Here is a 22,436-nt window from a genome sequence, read left to right as displayed (position 1 = left end):
GCTGGCTATGTTGTGTTTTCTAAACATGAAACAGTGATTGGCGATTATACTGTCACCAAGCTTCAGGCACGTCCCTAAACCATCGTGAGTTAATGCATAAAATCACTGGGACTGCTTGTCTTCGGCAATGGGTCTGATGTAAGATGGTAGTGATGATGATGCTTCTTGCCTTGAGTAGAACCGAGTCTTTCCAAGAGAGAAAAAAAGAACATCTCAGCAGGTCGTCATGCAAACCTCAGTGCATGTCTCCACAGGATGGGGAAATCCTCAGGACATAATTACAGTTAATAGAACTGGAGCAGAGGGAGCTTGTTGTTGCTTTACAGCTCAGTTATTTTGCTTTCTAGTCTGTCAGGGACATCAGCTGGCTCTACATTAAATGTAACACATATATTCAGTCCCTTTTCTTTACTCCTTATTAGGTGAAACCTCTCGACAGATTCCTGTAAACTCACCAGTATATCCACATGTCATAGAAAGTATTTTGTTCTTGCAGAGTATGGAAATGCAGTGTCATCCCTTTCCAGTCTCCCCCTGCCACAGCCTTCCTCGTATCAAATTCGGCAGCAGTTCTATACGCGCAGAAATGTCTAGTAGAGCTGTGTTTGTTATGTCTGTTGTTTTATTACAGGACAGAGGGGAAAAAAAACAGGAAACATCTTGTGCTTCTGTATTTTTTCAGCATTGGGTACCATATAAGTAATCTGCTTCCTCACAGCTCTTTGTGACAAACTGACACTCTGAAAGAATTTTACTGTTACCAGATTCAGCAGCTTTACAGTAGGAACAAGCCTCCTTTACAAATTTTCCTGAATGAGGTTTCAGCTTCTTCTTAATTGGCTCGCTCACCACAAAACTTGCTTACAAACAGTAACATCGTCTCTGTCAAAATGTGGTCTGGTAACTTCTGCTTGTCAGACTCATGTTTCCACTTGTAATTCAACCACATCCTTACAAACTAGGAACACTGGCTTGTCTTTCACTTCAAAAAAACAATATTATTTGTCAAATTTTCCTCAGAAAACCCAGTATTCTGCCTTTTACAGGGGATGGAGACATCTCCTCTTCCTCCCACTATTAGGAGCCAGAGTCTGTGCCGTAGCTATGGAGCTGGAGCTGCAGCAGCCATGTCTAACAATGCACATGCTTGACCAATCGTTCAACTTTTCAACCTATTCCTAAAACTTTAGAAACATTTAAAAATGATGCACACTTGAACATACCTCAGTGTGATAACAAATTACTGTAAACGCCAGAAACCATCTTTGAAAAAAACGTATATGATGTAAACTATGACTTTTTCCATCCACTAACATGGTGGAGGCGGGATTTATGACCTATACTGCAGCTAGCCAGCAGATGGGGATTGAGACACAATGGCTTCACGTGGGCTTCACGCTTAAAGACTGAACCCCACAAAATAACATATTGTCGGTATGTCCTTGTTCAAATGAGTAGTAAGGGAAAAGGCTAATACTACTGTAGGTTGTAAGCTAGTTGGATTTTTTAACATCTGCAGCTTAGGGACAAACAAGCTTCTAGTCTTTGCTGTTGTGTATGTGGTTTCTGGAAGGTAAATTAGAAATACTCCCCAAACTCTTTAGATGCAGAGTTTTGATCACACTACAGCCAAAAGCACAAACGCATAATTTTGGAGAAATCCAAAACTTGAAAGACCTTCCATGCCTAGTCAGGGCTGCTCATCTTTGTCAATTCATATCAATCTCAGGACCCATATGAAATGATGGAAACGCTTTTATCTAGAATTGATAAATATGAAATCTTTGACGTAGATAGTGCAGGTTGGAGTTTCACTGCAGCCACAGAGAAGAAGAAATCAATAATGGAAAAAAGATGAACATCTGCCAAACTACAGCAGACAGGAAATGACTCAGCTCTCCTGTTGAGCCCTTAATAAGCCATACCTGTCATCACCTGACATCTGGATGGCTGTTTGTGTGTGTGTGTGTGTGTGTGTGTGTGTTTGTGTCGATGAGCATGTGTCGACCTGAGCATATTTATAGGTGTAATTAGGTGTACTCTGTATCAGTCTAGACTGCTACTACAGTGAAAATGTGGACCAGTGTACGAGAGACAGATCGTCTACTGTACGTGTCCACCAGCTGACTGTTTATGTCATTAGAGGAGCTATCATCTCCTCCGCCACCGTCTGCAGAGTCTGACGCAGAGTGGATGATGGCGATGATTAAAACAATGCGTGGAGTTGCAGCAGCGATTGTTGTGGCGAAGATAATAGCATGAATCATTCGTTCGCCTCCTCTGTGGATGTTTATACAGCCGAAAACAAAAGCCGAGGCTCATCTGTTTTTCCTGTCAGCTTTGTTTGAGAAAGACAAAAAAACTCCTTTCCCCTCCAGGTGTAATCATCGTGTTTGTTTTGTTCCGTTTGTTTCTTGTGATGGGAATCATAAGACTGAACTGTTCTGAACGCTTCAGTTACACAGTCCAATTAGGAAACTGAGGAACTATTAAACAGGGTGACCACAGATGACCCAAAATATAACGGCTGTTGTGTCGCTTCACTGATTTCTGTGGACGCTTTCTGTAAAAAAATCTGCCATCTGCTCCCACTTTCTGTGGTTTCTGATGCCGATGATGGAACATGTAACACGCAGCCCTGAGGTTTAATGTCTGATGATCATGAAGATGAGTACCATGCTTTTTAATCTTTTCCGCATGTTGTCTTTGCAAAAAGTCTCTTTGTGGAAACCTCCTTCTGATATACGAACAAGTTGCTTTCATAAAGTTTTACTATGACTGGGGAAGAAAAAAAGATTATTGATGGCACCTGGTGAATTGGCCGTGTGTTAATCCCCACCCCATTTAAATGCCTCTGTCAAGCTTTGCGTTCTCATGGCAACAGATTTACAGTTTAATATTCGTTGTCATTTTTTTTAAACAATGTCTACCTGATTTCTCTGTATTAACATATTAATGAGGTTCTTTGGTCTGTAATATTTGGGTTATTGCTTAGTGTAATGGAAATGTCACACGTCTTTATACAGTAGATGCAAACATAGTATTTGGCAAATAATCCCCTGAGATGTGTTTTTAATAGCACCTATTTAACCACACATAATTCCCACATTCACATAATCATTGCTCCATTTTCAGCTACATATATATTATTTATTGTGATCTTCAGTACTTTACATAGAAGACCTGTCAAACTAGTTCCCTGTCAGCTCATTTTTCTGCCTCTTCTAGGATGTGTGCCAGTTGGTAACTGTTTGACATGAAGTTCAAAGATCAGCACCATCTTACTTCCTGTTCACTGTTCATTTAAGATGATATTTGAACTCTCTGGGGCATTGGTCCAAACCCACAAAAAGAAGCCATGAGACTGGATTTGTTTAGTATCCAGGTACCAGTGCAAGAGCGAAAGTATTCATTCCGCAATCAGAGCAGCCTTTTTTCTACTTTTCTGCCTCTTTACCCTTGTCTGGTCTCTTTCCAACTTCTGAATATGTTAAACCTCATAGTCTTTCTCCCACTGATTTAATCTGAGGCAGTTGTTTGGTACATTTTCTCACAAATACAATCCCTAAAATACTCATACATACATCTCTGTAAGAACTATTTTGAGCATGTTTGAACTGAATGAAGACATTTTGGGTCTGTTTTAAACATGCTTTTACAGTTTTAAAGGTTTAGAATAATTAGGTTTAGGTAAGGGTTAACGTATTAGGTGAAGATTAGGGGTAAAATGTGAATTGGGGTTAGTTTAAGGTTCTCCAATAATTGGTCATGGTTCAGGTTAAGGATTAAGTTTTGTGAGGCTGTCCACATTGAATGGAAGTCAATGTGGAGTCCATATAAGGATAGCAGCACAAACCTATGTGTGTGTATGTGATTGGGGGTTGGTGCTGCACAAACACACAGAGGTATGACTGAACAAGTGTGTGTTTGTGTGTATTCAACGTGAAGTTATGTTGAAGATTCTGAAGTTCACAAGCTGCTGGGTTCACTGAGCATCTGATGGATGGATGGATGGATGGATGGAAGTGTAAGTGAATAGAGGGTTACATGCAGATTATAAATAAGCGAACAGCTTTTCAAGGTCATGAAGGGCAGTGAATGGTATTTTAATTGGGGATTTGAACAGCTGCTCTACTATAAGAATGACCTCGAAATGAAGTTAAGAGTGGGAGTCACAGTAAAGAACAGATTTAGTTGTGCGTTTGTATCCATGCTCTCGCTTTATCTAATGCATGAATGCTGGATAAATGGAAAATAGACTCAGACAGTTGTAGGAGGGCAGCCGCTCATTTGGACGTTTTTTGTTGTTGTGTAACTTATGTAAAACCCGCAGCTCCACGCCTGGTTGCAAACGAAGGCTCGAGCAGCGGCAGCTCTCTCCTCTGCAAGTTCTTATCGTGGTATTGAGGTTATTGTGCAGAGTTGGTCGTGCTGTTGCTGTTATGGAATAAAAACATGACCCAGGGGAAATGCAATGTACGTTTGCACACTTCCAATGTAATGATCACACGGACTCCACCCCGTTTATTTTCCCTTCCACTGGAAACACTTACAGCTATAACCGTTTTATTTCTGGCCACAGTGACGCTTCTCAATGAGTTTATGTTTCCTCCTTCCAGGCTGCCTCTGTAAATGTTAATGGAAAACATATCCCCTACTAATCATGATATTTTCATTATAGATGTGTGTGTTTTCAATTAGTCAGTTCAGTGAGTGGACTGTGGTAGTGACATCAATACAGAGACATTTTGAAAAATAGGACTGTAACTAATGATTGTTTCCAATATTGTTAAATTTGTCAATAAAGTTTTTTTTAAAAAATTGTTAAGCCCATAAAGCGTCAAAAAGTTTATCACAAAGAGATATCATTTTTGTCCAACCACCAATTCTAAGCCAAATATTTTCAATTTAAAATGAAAAGTCAAAGAAAATTCGAACTTACTCGCATTCTTACTATAAAGTTACAGAATATTTGGCATTTTGCTTGATTAAGAACGAATAATCAATTATAAGAATGTTTAATTGTTATATTTTTTCAATACCATCTCTCCATTCACTCGTTCTCATTCTTCAGTTCCCTCCACACTCCTCATGGTAATAAGTGAGGCTCTGTAAAGTGTAAAGCCAGATTGATTGTTAATGCAGGAGGTTAATGGGCTTCCTGGGAGTCGCAGCTTTTGATTTATAGCTCAGCGTCTGGTTTCTCCTGTTGCTATCCGCCCTGCAACACTAGATGGATGTATTGTACCTGATTAGGTCTTATCATGCTTTAATTATATCCCAACGGTGACTGTGTTTACAAGGTTTCATTAACTTTATGATAAGGAGGGAAGGTGAAGGATTCATCTTGTTTCATTTCTGAGTTTGAGGCTGAGCCATGCAGACGCTGTATTTACATTGGTTTGGTCACTGTGTTTTACAGTGCCGACATTCCCTTGCAATTTTCCAGAGGGGTTGTATGTGGAAACCATCCGTGTCAGAATACAGCAGGAAACTTCGAGTGATTAGGTGTCTTGATGACGTTTCTAAGCTAGAAGAATACACATATCTCAGGATGAAGACGAGCCTGTCATACATGTAAAAGATGGCGATGAAGTTGTAGACTTGGAAAGACAAAGAGATTTGAGAGCTTTTGGCAATAAGGGCGGACATTAGTGTCAATATGCTATGATCAAAAATGCGTTGGTTTCCGCGGAAGGAATTTATACGTCATGTCTTGCTTATGCCGGCTCAACCCAGACACCACTCCTCACATCTGAGTTTGGGAAATGTGCCTATTCTTTTCCTTTCTGAAAAGAGCTGATTGATATTAAGCAGGGATCTCAGTGAGCAGAGGCACGAAAATGTCGGTAATCTCTTCCGACATCAGAAACAGGAGCAGCTCTACTGATCAATCACAGTTCAGGTTGGAGCTTTGCAGGCGCAGCGTGCATTGACACTTTTCGGAAGAAGCATGTGATCTGCAGTCTTTGTGGCTGTGATTGACATTAGAGTCCAACACTCAGGAGAGGATTGTCGGACTTAACGGCACCAACTTGAGTGCTGCTGCAATAGGAAGCAAGAGGGAATATGACCAACACCAGATCTCCCTGACAGAACATACTACGAACAAACGTGGGAGTCACCAGTGTTGTGTCGAAGACCTTTTCTCTGTCGACAATGTGTTTTTTCCTTCTGACCCAAATCTAAACAGAATCTTTCAGCCATTTCTTCCTTCTTTAATTTGACACGACTTAGTGGATTGTTCTGCTGTGCAATCGGATCACATCGTCTCTGTGGGTCCAATGAGGACGTCACCCCCATCTCTTCCTCTGTGTTCTGTGTCAGTCTGTCATCTCGTCTCTACAGGTTGGCGGTTAGGCTTGTTACACCGTTCCACAGGGGCCCATAGTGCCTTCTCCCAAGAATAACTCACATGCTGGATTACAAATGCCACCAGCCATATGCCAATTATACACGGCTCATACAGTGGGATATGCCAATTACACATCCAGGGCATACCAGGGATTCAGAACGCTCAGGACAGAGAGAGGGTGCTAAGCACCCCCTTTATCTCTGCCTCTCAATTTCTGTCTTTCATTGAAACATGTGTCCTGACTTCCCTTTTCTTCTCCCCCTCTCAAACCTAAAAGCAGGAGGGATCTTAAAATAGTTCTAAAGCCTCCAGTGAGTCAGAGTTTGACTTTTACAAGTAAAGCTTTTTGTTTTTACTGCTTCGGAAAGTTTCTCAGGTGGGCCCGGCAGCTTGTGCTGTGACCGAATCTCTAAAATATCGGGGCTGTGACTTTCTTTTTCTTCCTGCTTGCCGGTAGCAGCAGAGACAAGGTTTGAATTATCAGAAAGAATACTTACATTTTACGACAATAGCCGAAGTGAAAAGCCCATCGGAGTCTGTTATGGCCTTTGGCGCTTTGACATTTGCTGTGATCATTTCAAACTGGCAGCGGAGAAGGCCGATGGCTTCATTTGCATATTCCCTGATAGAATAACAAATTAATTTGGCTAGAACATAAAGACTTATGTTTCCTTAAATGGAAATCAACTCGCCCTTTTGTGCAAACCAGTGGACCAGAGTCCTTTTGTGAGTTCAAGCGTCATTTATACGAAAAACTGTAGCAGAGAATTATCTCTCTGTCTGAAGCACTGTGTAAGTCTGTGATACCTTGTAAATGCCTCAGGGGCAGTATAATTAAACAGCTTCCCTTTCTGCCATGTATCTGAACGACTGTGTTGTCCACACATCCTTCCTCTGACCTGCAGCAACAAAGTCAACAACAACTTCAAAACAGCGACTCACAGTTTTACTTGCAACTGCTCAGATACATTCTACATCAAAAAATGGCCACAAGGTTCATCTTAGATTCTACTCAAATTTTAATTAACCCCTGTTAAATGATGTAATAATAAAAGCCAGCTACAGCAAGAGACCCGTTTTCATTTTGTGCAGTTGGCCTCGTTTAAATTTGATTGATTTTCCTTAAAACTTCAAGTGACAAAAACAATTGTTGGGTTTTACTCATTATGAGGTAAATGAAGCACAAAGGAAGAGCATCTGCCATTGTGCAACCTAAACCATAGGAGCGTTGGGGAATTCTTTTTTCCCCGGTAGCTTTCCCCAGGTGGTGTTGGAATGGCTGTCGATGGAGTAACTGCGGAAACTCTACCCGACAAAACAACAATGGCTCTGATGTCGGAGGAGGTGAAGAAGACAGAGAGCGTGACAGAAAGGAGTGAACTCATGCTCCCATGTGCAGCGCGAATGAGGGACATAGACAGGGCCAGTAAAGAGACTGATAGGGACAGTAAAAACTTCATAGATTTTCTAAATAGTCCACCAGGCCACTGATATGGTGAATTTGTTGCTGTCGTTGTGGTTGTTGCTGGGGCTCATCCAACCGTGACCTCTTGGACGTGACAATCATTCAATGAAAAAGAAAGTAATAAAAGCTTTGGTAAAAGTGGTAATCTCTGGTTCAAACTGGGATTCTTGTGGTTGTTTCTTACTTTGGACAGTAAGCTGATGGCTGTTGCTGTGTTGCTAATGCTGCCACAAACAAGCATCTGTGATTCACTGTCTCATTCATTGGTTTTCCTTTCACCCACGTCTGTTTGCTTGTTTGTAGACAAGATTATACAAAAACAGTTGAATACATTTCCATGAAGCTTGATGCAATAATGTGGGTCAGGGAAGAAGCCATTCCATTTTAGTGCAGATGCAGGAAATGTTTTAACTGTAAATTGCGAGAGTGCGATTTTAATAAAAAAATTTAATTCAATTTTTTATTTTCAGGCATATTTAGTGGAATGCTATCTATAAGTGTGTGAAATATTTGAGGTCTCAAGTCGACCTTACTATGTTGGTCAAGTTGTCTATATTTTTTATTCCATACTAAGTTCATGTTATGTTGGTGGCCTTTCTAGAATGAGCTTTTATCATGATAACTCGGTTAGATGGAAAATTATCTGTCTGACGACAGTGCCAACAATACCACTTGGAAATACGTATTAAAATAATGAAAAGTTATGTTATTCCTTAAGCATTTTATCAAACTATTAAATAAGCATATGGGTCAGCAGGGTTTCCCCCAGTGCTGTATAGGCCTGGCGGGCCGCCAGGCTTCCCCCCCCCCCCCGCCAGGCTAAGCGTCGATTGTTTTTTTTATTTAAAAAAAAAAAAAAAATCCGTCACTCGCGCACATCAACAACACTTCACTTCCTCATTGAGCCCGATCACAGACATGGCCCCGATCCCCAAGCAACCATCCTATTGGTCCAAACAGTCACATGTCCCACCCAGACCCATTCACTGACCCTCGGATATCAGAACGCTCCTTCAACACAGTGTTTTACTGAACATACGTCACCTTCACTGACCGTCAGACATCAGAACGCTCCTTTATTTCAAAGTATTTATTTCAAAGTAGGCCGACACTTGCCTGTGTATTTTGTTTGTTTGTTATTTTGTTGCTTGTCTGTTTGAGTAGCTGGCTGAAAGCAAAGAAGTAGTAGGTTTACCTTTTATTGGTAACCAAACTGTTACGGTTCATTGTTTCTGAAATAAGAGGCCTGACTGCTATGTTAATGCAGCACAAAACAAAATGTAAACAAAGGCTCAAATATTAAAGTGCAAAACTGTAGGTTTAAACTAGCAACTCCAACGTGATAAAAATAAATAAAAAAGAGGGCTTGTAAGTTAAGTCAGCAGTGCAACTCAAAAAGATATCAAAGTATCTATTTAACCCCTTTTCAAAATAAAAAAGTTAGGTGTGCATATTAAACAAAGTGCAACATGTTTAGAGTATAAAAAACAATGGTGTCCAGCTCAAAATCCGACTCAACCCCCCCCCCCCCCGCGGGTGCCTTCTAGCCATCCTACCACCAGGCTTAGCAAGTTTTCTGGGGAAACCCTGGGTCAGTAACTTGCATTCTGTGGAATCCTGTGTGAAAGTGTTAAAACAATCTGATGATTTATTCCTTTATGTTTTGCCAATTAATGTGTTAAAACTCACCCTCTACCTCACCAATATGTCTCCAGAACATTTGAATCAAACAATCTGCTGCTTTCATATCCCTGTTATCCACTGAAAATCGCTTTGTCTTTATTTCCCCACCCAGTCAAGTACATGCGTGAGGCAACGCCGTATGTCAAAAAGGGCTCCGCTGTGTCAGACATCGGCTGGGAAACCCCCCCGCCGGAGTCTCCCCGCATCGGCAGCCCTCCCATCACCTCCCCCTCCTCACCCGACCCTTCCAGTCCCACCACCCAGCCCTCCCTGTCTCCCCACGGCGACAGAAGGTGCATTCCGCTCAAGATGTGTTGTGTAACCCGAGCAATGACCACGCCAGACCCTGAGAACAGGTAGGTGAGACACACAAGAGAGACACACAAGAGACACACACACACACACACACGTCTGCACAACTATGATTGTAAGCACATTGCACTGACTTCCATTCACTGAGACCGCCTTATCCAAATCCTAATAACCTTAAGCTTAACTAATTTCTGCTTGAACTTTAGCTAAACACACACACACACACACACACACACACACACACACACGCACACACACACACGATCTAACCCAAACAAGTTGTTAGTTGGGTTAGAACAATGTTCATACCCTGAGAAATCCCAAATTTTAATCAAGGTAATGGGATGTTTTCATTTATTACGTCATAGTCACTTTACCTTTGCCCATCTCAGCTTAACTTCTGGTACAAAGGACGTACGGCATACAAACTGCTTGCCAGTTAGCCAGTTGAGTTATTATTCAGTGATGCGTGCTGCATACCATGAATATCACTTAATACATCACCTCATCCATGAACACGACTTGCGCCGCGTCAGGTTGATTTTCATCGGCAACGGTGGTGATGACATCAACTCCCATGATCCTACGCTGCTCCATGACATCATCAAATGAGGGGTTTTATTGTTGTTTTGAATGAGAGGCCCCTAGTTGCCAAAGTTCCAGATTGTGTGTTTAAAAACAATCGGTATATATACTTGTTGGTCCGTTTCAATCAATGTTTCAATCCTTCAGGACGCTCACTTGGTACAGTCAATCATGCACCAGGGGAAACAGTGACAGCCACTGCAGAGGAAATGCCTCATCTAATTTTCGTTCAACTTTGACCACACCCCCAATATGAAAAAGTTGGGGGTTGATAATTGTCAGGCAAGCATAGTGAACCCACGGTAAGCTATTTCTTCTCAGCCGCAGCCGAGTGACAGTGGGTCGGCAGCTTCCTTGGCTAATAGTGTTTTATCAACATCATATAATCTCCAGCCGTTTTCACTTTTTCTTACAAAACGACATTTGAAGTAGTTCTTAGATAGTTGGGAGCCGGCGGGGGGGTTGTCTGTTAGGAGAAGTCGTCAAGTTAATTGGGCGGTAATATGACAATGGCCCAATCAAACAGAACTGGGGGAAGGAAGTGATTTTCTCTTCTCATTTCTGTGGTGTCAAGCTGTGAGTGTGAGCTTTCTGTCCTACTTCTGTTTTCCTCTAACTGTGTTGTTTCCCTTCCCACTTTTTGTCTTTGCCGTTTTCTGTTTTGTTTTTCAATCACTTGTTTGTGTTTGTGTGTGTGTGTTTGTGTCTTTCTGCTCCTTTTGTCTTCTCCCCGTCTCTTTCTTTTGTGATCTCTTGTTCCCGGCGCTCTCTTTTATCCGTCTCAATCAATACTTCTCTGTCTCCATCATCTTCCCATCAGTCTCCCTCGATTGTTTTATTTATTTTTTCTCTCGCCACAATCCCCTGTGTATCTCCGCCCGCTGTTCCTCCACCCATGCGGGCCCCCCCCCCTCTGCATGTGTGTGATTTGAGAAGGGGGAGAAAGTTGAACCTCACCAACTTTCAAAGCTTCAGAGGATGGAGGGAACATCAAAGTGGAGCGATAATAGTGACAGCTTTCTGTGTCTGTACAGACAGTTTGACGGCGAAACTGAAAAGATTTAAACGTGAGCACTCACAAACAACAAAAGACACAAAATGAAAGTGAGGATCATCTTACATGGACACACCAGATGGTTCTCTGTTGTCTTGTTGTTGTACGAGCAAAATGTATCTTATTTGCCACTGGAAAAAAAAAAAACGATTTAAAAAAGTACATTGCTCTTAACAGATGTGAATGCGATTGTAACATTTCTACGCTGGTGATGTTCACAGTCTTTGTGGAGCAAGACACCAACAGAGAAGATCTGAACTTCTCCACCTGAGGCACCATCATGGCTCCTCATGTGGAGGATCTGAAGCCATGCTCACACTTAGTTTGAAAGACCATCAAATATTGAGTATGGCTTTATGAAGCTGATGGGGGGGGGGCTCAGGGCAAAAAGTAGCTCCTGAGCCCCCCCACGTAGGACCCCCTGTGTACAATAGTCCTCTACTGGATGAAAACATGACCCTGGGCTTGCTTAGAGTTCTATGAGAACATCAATACCATTCACACGTGTATGTGCCTAAACTATGCAGGTGGTGCTTGGAGGCTTTAGCTGAGGCTATATCCATACTACTAAGTTCTCATTTGTTTATACAGTCTGTGGTAATGCTCCTTTTACTAAAACGGTTTATCTCATTTATTTATACAATGTAAGCAGACAAGGTTTAGAGGGAGTTCCGCCTGTTGCCAGGTGACAAGAAAACAAACTGTCAACTTTAGATGTATCTTTGTGTATGAATGTAACAAGTAACACATATCATTTTAATGGGTATGTTGTAGATGTGCTGAACACAACCAGGCTTAAGCTAGATTTTGACACGATGCAGGTTGGGCAATAAAAAAAGAGCCCACCTCAAGATCCTCATCATGTCAGCTGATTCCCAAACGTAGTTGAAGTTGATTACATAAGCCCAGATTCATTTCCAGTGAAGCCGCGGCCCTGAGGCCCTGGGGACAGTTGCCAGGTTTTCCAGGCTGGTAATTCAGCTTCTGCCACAAGTGACGTCACAAGACGGACTGACTGTCGTCTATGAATCCAAGTTCAAGCTCCATTTATGAGAATCTTGAACTGAAAAATAATGGAAAGGTTCTCGGTGGAAACAGCTTTTAATTTAATATGATCCGATGAGGTCAGTTTGTTTAAAAACAGGACATTTACAGGTTTTTATAGATGTTTGTGAGGACGAGACCGGAGTCAGTTGTTCAGAGATCTGAATCTGTATAACTGACACAAAATCGGCAATAAAATGTGATCATAACTTTTATAATGCTCAGTGAAGCATAGACCTGTACATGTACAAATCTTAGATGAGGTATTAAAGAGCACGATAGGGATGAACATTGACTTTATTTGTCATAACTTTGAGTTTATTGGTCCTTCACTTTTACAAGAAGTCTCATCTGATGACATGGTGAGTTTTTGCTTCACACAGATAACAGACTGCTTTGTGGTTTGATAAAACCCTAGGGCGGAAACAGACACACACACACACACACACAAACACACAAACACACACACATACACACACAAACACACAGTCCTCTGCTAAATTGACCTTGACAAGCTGTTTTTCTATGAAGTTCCTTGCAGCCAGGACAAATTCCGCTTTGACTCACTAGCAAATATTTAGTAAATGTTTGAATGGGACACCCAATGTTGAATTTGGTTGACTGTGTTTAATCCATGTCCAGACCATATGGTCACAGAAAGTTAAAAATCGCAGGGAAACATGAAACCTACTCTCTGTTTTTCTTATTTTGAGGTTTCAGAGCCAAATTGGTTTGAAAAGCTCTATGTTGAGTGACAGTGAAATCCTGCTTCCTCTTTTTTTTCTGTTTTTACCAGACTCAGTGCAATGTAGCAGCTCTCTGAGGGTTTCTGTTTTCATTTCAGCAGATGTTGTTTAAAGTGGGTTCAAGCCTGACAGGATAGAGCAATATGAGCAGAGGTGGGACACACAAGGAGAAAGGATAAGAGAAGAGAAGAAATATTTTTTGTCACCTGAACATTTGAGGACAAAGTATAGCTTTTTGTCAAATTCATGAAAAATTTAATTCAAAAAAATGTGCAAGATTTTTATCACTTGTGGTGCAGAGATTAGGATTAGGAGTTTTACCCAACCTGTGAAAATAGCTGCAAAATGTTTTTTCTGGACCTTGATGAAGCTTTGTGGAGTTTGAAAAGTAACAACCCCCATGGTGGTGACGGGATTATCTCTGCTTGGATTTAGAGACTTCAAATTTGAGAAAACATAGGTGTGTAGGGGTAACAACAATTAGGATTTAGGGCTCCAAATCAGGATTATTTTCATTATTGATTTATCATTTTTTACTTTTTGTTCAGCCCAGTTTCTTGTGCTGCTTTCAGATGTGCCGACATTTTACTGAGGGACTGTTTGAGAGAAAACAAACCTCTGAGTCAGATGTTCCAGACATTTTCCAGAACGTTTCCTGCCAGGCCCGTAGTAAAATGTCAGCAAATTGTTTGAGTCCAGTGAGCAGCTGGGTGTGTTGATGCCATTTCTAACATGTGACACACAAATATCTCAGAATAAAAAATAGGTGCCATATATGCAGGAGATGCTGACGAAGATATCAGCTTGGAAAGACAATGAGGTTGGAGAGCTTTTGGGGACAAGGGCCGACGCCAGTGTTGAAAAGTGTGATTTCAACAGCAACACAATTTACACCTCATATCCTGCCCCTGGCATGTTTTACTTGGTTGCCGCCCACTGAACATGTCTGAACCCAGATAGTGTCCAACACACACATTCTTCAAATGTGAAACGCAAAGTCTTGTCTTTTTTCAATTTTCCATTTTTGTCAAGTCAGGATCAGTCAATCTGTGAGTTTTATTCAGTACGAGAGTCCCAACTTTATGCTGTTGTATGTTAAAATCCCAGAACAGTACAAAACATAAATAATACAGCAAAACGCGGGCCGAGCATATTTAATTTTTAGGTCTTTGCCTTGAATGGACTCAGCTATCTTTAGAAAATGGCATCACGCAACTTTCAGGGAAAAATGTTTAAATGTCAAATCATTTAAAGTCAGAACTCAAGACCTTTGACAGACTCGCAGCCGCCTTGCATTTCTCTTATTAACATTTAAAGATTTGAGACCAGACGTCAGTTTTGTTTTGAGTCAAGACTCGATTGAAAAAGACGTAAAAACAGTTGTGGTCGGAGTCTGTCTGCGTTGTATTTTCTTTTTTGTGTAACTCATTTAATAGCTTATTTCTGATTATATACATTTTTGTAACATTTTTATAAATTGAATTGGTTTTCTTTTATGAAAGATGAGACTTCCTGCCGTGTTGTAACTTGTCTTATTGTTTTAAAAAGTTAAACGCCTTCTTTCATCAAACCGATATGTATGCATGAAGAGTACATTAATGAATATTTCGAGGAACAATTAGTGCACATCTGTATTCTGGAGCAGAGCTGGCGAGCATGAATACATATTTCCTGTGTATGCGGAGATAATCCTGTGAGGACAACTGTGCTTTGATAAACTTTGAGACTAATCTTCAAGCTCGCAGTACCAGACGACATTCAAATCCACCTCATCATGTTCGTGAGCTGCTCTCCCACTGATCCCCTCTATGTCCCCACATTCCTGTATCATGCATGTGAGACACGAGAGGACTTGGCCTCAGAGTCGCTCCAGAAAATGGCAGATAAAGTCTTATATAACTTGTTGGAGTCAGACTGACACTGTCCTCCTCTACCAAACAAACCTCTGGTCAAGGAGTCTCCCCCTTGTCCTCCCCTTGTGCCCCTTCCCCGGTCTGTCTTTAATGAACTCGCCTTTTTCGGGCACCACTTCTATTTTTAACCCTGTAACAAGAACAGAGCAACACACCTGGAGCTGATCTAGACGCTCTCCCGGGCCTCTGAGGGTTTACGGAAGAGCAGATTCATCACACACTGGGGCTTTTCCTGGTCCCCAGAGTCTGTGTGCGTGTGTGTGTGAATAAAGAAAGCTGCATGTTTGCAGAACTGAAACCACGCTGGGTTTAGAGTGGTTTCTTTATTTTTAAAAACCAGGACCACCTGGACACCAGAGGGACGCTAACACACATGCTCGAGTTTTTTAGAGTCGCTGGTACACACAACGGATCAAGAATTCATTTCCATTCACGTCGTGAGTTGAAATTCAATCTTCATTCCCACAAAATTGCCCTGGGTGCTCCCTGCAGCAGGTTGTACAGCAACCTCCTGCTGATATGAGATTAAAAACTTAACATGTCTACATTCTGCCTCACCTTTAACAAATGATGACAAACAGTTGAGTTTGCAAATCTCAGCATGAAGCACACATGCAAGATTGGTTTATCGTGCCCTCAAAAGCGTCTAAAATACTGAGGATAGTTTTTTAGATCGTTCTTATTCAGTCCAGATGAGAAAGCAAAAACGACTTCAATGCTCCGACAAACTTGTGTGGCCAGTAGGTGGCGATAATGTTAACACCAGCGATGCGCCAAGTACGAGAGAGGATAATTGTGAGCATGCTCAGTGAACTTATTGGTTGAGCTTGTTGTTGCTTCAGGCACATGCTTGAAGGCATGCGCAAATAGGACGTGACGTCATCGTTTTCCAAACGCTGTGTTTAAAATTTACATTGAATACACAGGAACCAGAGTTTTTGAAAATCTGCACCTGGAGTTTTTATAGAAATCTCTGTTCTAGTGACTTAAAATACTGTTTGTGTGTGGATGAAAGGCTCATAAGCAGAGGAAAAAGTCAAGTTGGCAAAATATCCACATTCTTGGTGGCAGGTTCTAGGCCTAGTTATAATTAATAGTGCGTGTCAAAGTTAGTTATAATGTGGTTCTTTTCTTCTTCCTCCAAAAAGGACAGAGGACACCTAACCTTTGCTTTAATTTACCTGTTTGCAGTATTTTTCTTGTGGTTTTACTCCACACAAACCGACGCCGACTGTATTGACACTACAATAAAACACATCCACACGCTGCATTATGCTCTGTAACGGCTGCCACATGTAGCTTCTTAAAATTCATATTCATTGCGTGCACAATCAAAAGAGCCATTCAGTGAGACGGGGAGCATCCTCAATGCATTTCCCTCGAGGCCACAAATTCTCCCATATGATATAAGCAGATTAGTTATGGAAATTCAGTGGGAGACTGCATTGTGTCAAATGGCCCACAGAGGATGCATTGACTTGAATAAACAGAAATTCCGGTGCTCTTCATTGCGTCGCTCTGACCGCGTTCCCTTTCTCAGGCGGGGGGTACAAACGAGCGCCTCTCAGAGCTCAACGTTTGGCTTCCCTGTGAGTTGAGACGACACTGAGTCAAATTTGGTCGACCTGACGAGGCTTGGGATAGATTTTCAATATTCAAAAAGGAAATGCGGAACTGCAGAGGTGTCAGAGCTCCCCTCAGTGATAGCGGAGAGAGGTTAAAGCGGTTTGAACTCCTCTAATCTTCTTTTCCAGACAACTGGAGCTGCACTCCCCCGACGCCCGGCACACTGTGGTGCTGCGGTGCCCGGATCAACCATCTGCCCTGTCCTGGTTCTCTGCCATGCACGCTGTCACATCCACACTGGCACAGGTCGGTATTTGGTTTGATTGATTTTTTTCTCATCATTAGTGTAACCATCAGAATTAGATATTTTCAATGGCCGTGATTGAGCTCCTGCAGAGCTGCTTAGGATCTAACACTTCCCGAACTATCATCCATCCTCAAAACTGTCATCTCACCACAGCGGGCGCTGGCAGAGGTCATCCAGAACACAGCCAGGACGGGAATTGGCAGCAGAGAGATACGACACCTGGGGTGGTTGGCAGGGAAGGTAAGTGTTGGTGATGGTGGTGGTGGGGGGGGAGAGAGACGGTGAAGTGAGAGAGAAGAGAGACGGTGTGTAAATGTTTGATAATACCCAAATTTGCAATCATATGCATTAAGTGTGTGTGTCTGTGTTTGTGTTTTAAGTGAGAGAAACGGGGAGTGCAAATTCTTTATAATACCCAAATATGCAATAATATGCATAAGTGTGTTCGTGTGTGTGTGTGCGCGTGTGTGTGTGCTTGTACCTGTGTTTGCATGCACATTCTTGCTTGGTGCATATCTACAGTACACACAGATGAACACATTATTGAAATTCACACAAGCGAGTCAGCTTCACTTTCTCTTTCACAAGCAGACACACCTGTGCAAACACACACACACACACTTGCCTAATTCAGTCCTCATGAATCTGACAGCATTTCATCCTTCAAATGCATTACAATACTGTTACTTAGCAACATATTCTCTATTATGTTAAAAAGGCGACCCTTGACCCTCTAAATCCCTCGTTGTGATTGGCTGAGGCAGAACTTCAAAGAGCAGCTTAGGATTCCATGGCTGGGCTGCAGATAAGCTTTCATAATGAGAATAGTTATGGAGCATTGTCAAATGAAATGCAGGGGGGTGTGTGCGTCCTAAGTTAAAAGAGTAAAAGCGTGTGTTTCCGAAAGGGAAGTGAGGGGTTTGCTCATTACCAATGAGGGGGGGGGGGGCGAAGGGGCACGGCAAAGTAAATGTGTTGTTATCCTACCTGCACACATGCCACCACCTTTATGTTCAGCTATTCCCAGAGAGACAGAACGTATAGCAGAGAGTTCGGGAGAGAAAAATAATGTTTGGGTTCCCGGTTGTGGATTAAGTTGAGCGGTGAGAACTGGTTTTACACCCACTGCTAAGTACACACAGGCTGGGACATAGTAAATAGACACTGTTCCTCTCTGTGACACAACATTAGTCCCATTAAGCAACTTGTTGGCTCAGAATCATGACTTCTCTACTTCCATCATGATTTGTGATAAACAGAAGAAAGGGTAGGCATCAAAATCCTGCAGCATAAAGCTGCTTGATTGAAATTGTAATTGAGCAGCTTTTTATGATTAATTATATTGGATTTTTTTTATTTTATTCACTTTACAGCTTAATGAGGATCTGTTTATGTTGTTATAATGAAATCTCAGCTGTCCACGTCTAATAAGTTCTCTGCCCGTGCTGCAGACAGAGAGTGAGAAGCAGAGCTGGAGGCCGGTGCTGGTGGTGCTGACGGAGAAAGACCTGCTGCTGTACGACAGTCTGCCACGAAGCAAGGAGGCATGGCAGGCTCCTGAACACACTTATCCACTTTTAGCAACACGGTAGGTCCACTGCCTTATGAAAATGGAGATCCTCAACACACACAGTGAAGTTGTACAATGAAATATTTGTTCTAATTGTAAGAAATTCAATTTGAAGAAATGTATTTTATTATTTACTGTGTTGTCACCGACAAAGATGTGTATGTTTTTACACATTTCACACATATTACAAAAAAATTAGAAAAACTGATGACCACAAAACTTGGGGAAGAACCCATACAACCTTTGTGCAGATCCACAAATTTTATTTTCAGTTTCTTTAACATTTGTAATCTTTCAACATTGTTGTTGATTTCTCAGATAATAATTCCTGGGTCTTTATGAAAATAATTTATAATGGTGTGCTCCAGTCTGTAATGTGCCTTTTTAGTTATAGTTTATTTATTAAAAACTAGATTGACTAGCGTTACCACAACCATTCTAGCATTTATTTCACCTTAACTGCAAAGGACTCAAAACACTCTTTTGAACAGCTACTTTGTGTCCATCTTGATAATTGTTTTCCCTTAAAATTAGAACTGCACGACTGTAGACTTTATTTAGTCATCGCTGTTGGTTTGACCTTTGAGTCTTTGCTTTACTGACTCAGTAAACAAATCATTTTTCTCCGTGATCCAGTTTTGACCAGAAGTTTTTCTGAACTTGTGAAGCACAGTGAATTAAAGATAATTTAGAAGTTTCCTTCCCTTCAACCACTAGGGATATTTATAAAGAAGGGACTTTATAATATAAAGTGTCTTCTTCCGTCTCTCTATAGTGCTTGACAGTGCCTGTGTGTTTTGTATTTATTCAGCCTGGTCCACTCTGGTCCCGACCGGGGGTCCCCTCACTCTGGCACTGAGCTGTTTTTCGCCACTCGGACCGGCACACGACTCGGAATCGAGACTCACCTGTTCCGGGCTGAGACGACCAAGGATCTGTCCCTGTGGACCAGACACATAGTGAACGGATGTCACGCCTCTGCTGAGATGATCAAAGAAGTCACGACGAGTGAGTGCAGATAAATGACAAATCAACATTCAGATACAGTAACGCACACTTATTGTGCATCAGACCCCATCGAACAGAGAGGAGCCCACATGTGTGGCTGTGGTTAGAGTGCAGGGAGCTGTACAGGTCAATGTGCTGGATTCACTGGTGCTCCGTCGGTCGTGTTCAGGCACGCTGCAGCAAAACCTATCCTCAGAGATTTGAGAGTTTACAAGGGTAAGTATTGCCGGAGGTGTCGCAAGCCTAAAATAAATTCTCAATCCAGTGCATAAAGCAAAAAGTAGACATGCACCAGCACAGACTCCCACATCCACTGGGATAGAGGAGGGTTTGTGATATAATTTGACAGCCATATGGAAGATTTAGACAAAGCACATGCTATTTATAGAAAGGAATGCTATTCTAGTGTGTGTGTGTGTGAGTGTGTGTGTGTGTTCGTGGTGTTTAGCGTTGGGTATCGGTCGACCAGGGAATTCCAGCAGAATACCCCCCCTCTCTTTTTTTTTTTTTCTTTTGCCTTTCTCCGTCTCTAAGCACAAAATGTCCTGGGAACTGCGCTTGTCCCTGGAGTCCCCTCCGCCTCTCCCTGTCTTTGATAACACCAATGCCAAAAGTTTCACTTCAAACTGCACTTATACATGAAACGGCACAGATTCAGCAGCAAATGATACACGGCCACAGCACCACGCCCTCGATGTCAGCTGTTATCGCCACCAAACTCTGGCCCAAACTCCCTAGACACGTCTGCACCCACTTATCCAGGTTTAAAGAAATGCTGTGATCGACATGGCGTGCACTTCATTCACGTCGGCACTGCAGGGCGTGATTTATAATTTTAGTCCGAGGTATGTGATGACAATCAGATTATGTAGGTTACGGCGTCAGGAGGACATCTTGTTTAGTCCCGTGACCAAACGCTGTCTAGACGGAGCCACGCTGCTCAATATCGACGGGTTGTAGCAGTGGAATCAACAGATAAAGTTCAAACCTGAGGTAATTGATTTTTGGACACCTGGGGACAATGGAAATAAAACTTAACACTGACAAATGATCACCGTCACACCACGTTTATATAACAAGTGTGTTAGCAAACTTATTATTTATACACCCCGCAGATACAACAACAACAACATTAGTATTCATTTGTAGTCACGTTTGATTGAAATTAGATGAACGTTTCTCTCTTTATTAACTATTTACTGTATTTACTGGCTCTTTAACAGCCAAAGCGCTGAGCCTACATGGGTTGTGTGTTCTTTGTCCCTGGGCAGCTCGTGTTTGGTGGGTTGCCACATTTACGTCCACACTAATATTAAAGACTTTTTATTACTTTTCATATTGCCGCAATGTCCAACCAGCAATTAATCAAAGGAGAAAAGAAATACCTGCCACAGATTTATCAAATTCACAAATGCAAGAGAAGAAAAAAACAAGAGAATTATTTGTCTGACTGAAGTAAGGATATCAGCATGAATTTGAAATGTTCAGTAGACCTGTGCAGCGTCCACTGTGCCACCATCACATGAAGACTCCTGGGCCTTGTTGAAAGAACATTCAAATATTTTCAGTATAATTGCGTCCATCATTTCTGTTGCATCATCACCACATCCTTCCTTCCACATTCATAACTGCCACCAGCTCAGAGGGATATATTCACAATACCGTTTCTTCTTTCAATGGAAATCTAGTCTAGCCAAGCATGTGATACTAGTAATACACACGACCATTCAAGTACACTGGACATCCCTGGGCCCCCTGAAAAGGTCACAGATGGCTCAAATAATAGCTTGCCTCCGAATTTGCTGGAGAAGTATGGTGGTGCTTGATGTCAGTGGATCTACAGGTCATTGGGATTCATTCTGTATAAACTATGATTTTATGTCAGTCCATCCAATAATTAGAATTTCAATCAGTCTGACGTTGCCTTTGAGAGACAAAAATATTTGTTATAGCATCTCTAATTTTGTACTGTACAGCTGATATACTACATGAGTCGGAGACAAGAATGAGACAAATGGGAATCCTATATAATCTTCATCACTCTCTATTTATTTTCTGTCTCAAATGGATCCCGTAACTTTTCAGAAACAGATTGATGTGAGCACTAAGCCCTCCATTTCCTCTGAGGGGAACTTTCCTGAGGAGGAGTGTGATATTTTGTCGATTCACACATTTCTCAACAGTTGCCATCTGAGGATTCGTCGGGCTGACCTTGATGGCTTTTTCATTCACGTAACATTCAGATAAATCAATGCGGTGGTTTATTCACTGTCAGAGCTCGCGATAAAGATTTGCTCTGAAGATAGATTTACTCTCGATCACTTAACGGGCAGCAGGCCATTCTTTGAGAGATTTTAATGGGAAAGTAGTTTATTCAGATGTGAAATCAAATGTCACCGACACTTGGCCTGCTGTTATTTCTGTTATCATTGTGTCCAATGTGACTTTTTAAAGGCGACATTGATATTTTAAGGAATTAGCAGGATAAGTTATCGCAAAAAATGTAGTCTCTACATTGAGTTTCCCAGCCTTTGTGTCTTTTATTGTTTGTCTTACTTGTCGGTCTTAATGAACATAACAAAACTCAATAGTTTGATCCTCAGCAGTGATCCATGATGGGAGTGGAGAGAATAATGTATAATATTAAAAACATAGTTTGATGCTAGGGTTTATTTTGGAGGCTTTTCTGGAGCTTGCAATTCTTACACTTGCCCTTGATCTGCAGATGTACAGTGTCTGACATCATTCACTAATCACTATATACTAATTTGCCAAGGTTATTGTTGTTGTATGTCATCATCATGTTTGACGTCATTACCAGCGTAGAG

The 22,436-nt window shown here is 41.7% G+C and overlaps 1 protein-coding gene across 1 annotated transcript in view; it reads left to right on the top strand.

Moving 5' to 3' along the window:
* The window catches only part of sntb1 (syntrophin, basic 1), a 37,404-nt gene that overhangs the window by 4,158 nt on the left and 10,810 nt on the right, over positions 1–22,436 (top strand). The window contains exons 2-6 of the mRNA XM_061080443.1: positions 9,616–9,859; positions 16,912–17,029; positions 17,184–17,270; positions 18,482–18,618; positions 19,412–19,608. Coding sequence (XP_060936426.1) covers positions 9,616–9,859; positions 16,912–17,029; positions 17,184–17,270; positions 18,482–18,618; positions 19,412–19,608 — 783 coding nt within the window. The remainder of the gene's footprint in view (positions 1–9,615; positions 9,860–16,911; positions 17,030–17,183; positions 17,271–18,481; positions 18,619–19,411; positions 19,609–22,436) is intronic.

Source organism: Limanda limanda, chromosome 11 (assembly GCF_963576545.1).
Source record: "Limanda limanda chromosome 11, fLimLim1.1, whole genome shotgun sequence".
Lineage (NCBI taxonomy): Eukaryota > Metazoa > Chordata > Actinopteri > Pleuronectiformes > Pleuronectidae > Limanda > Limanda limanda.
Note: the sequence above shows the minus strand (reverse complement) of the source record. Positions and strands in the feature narration are given on the sequence as shown.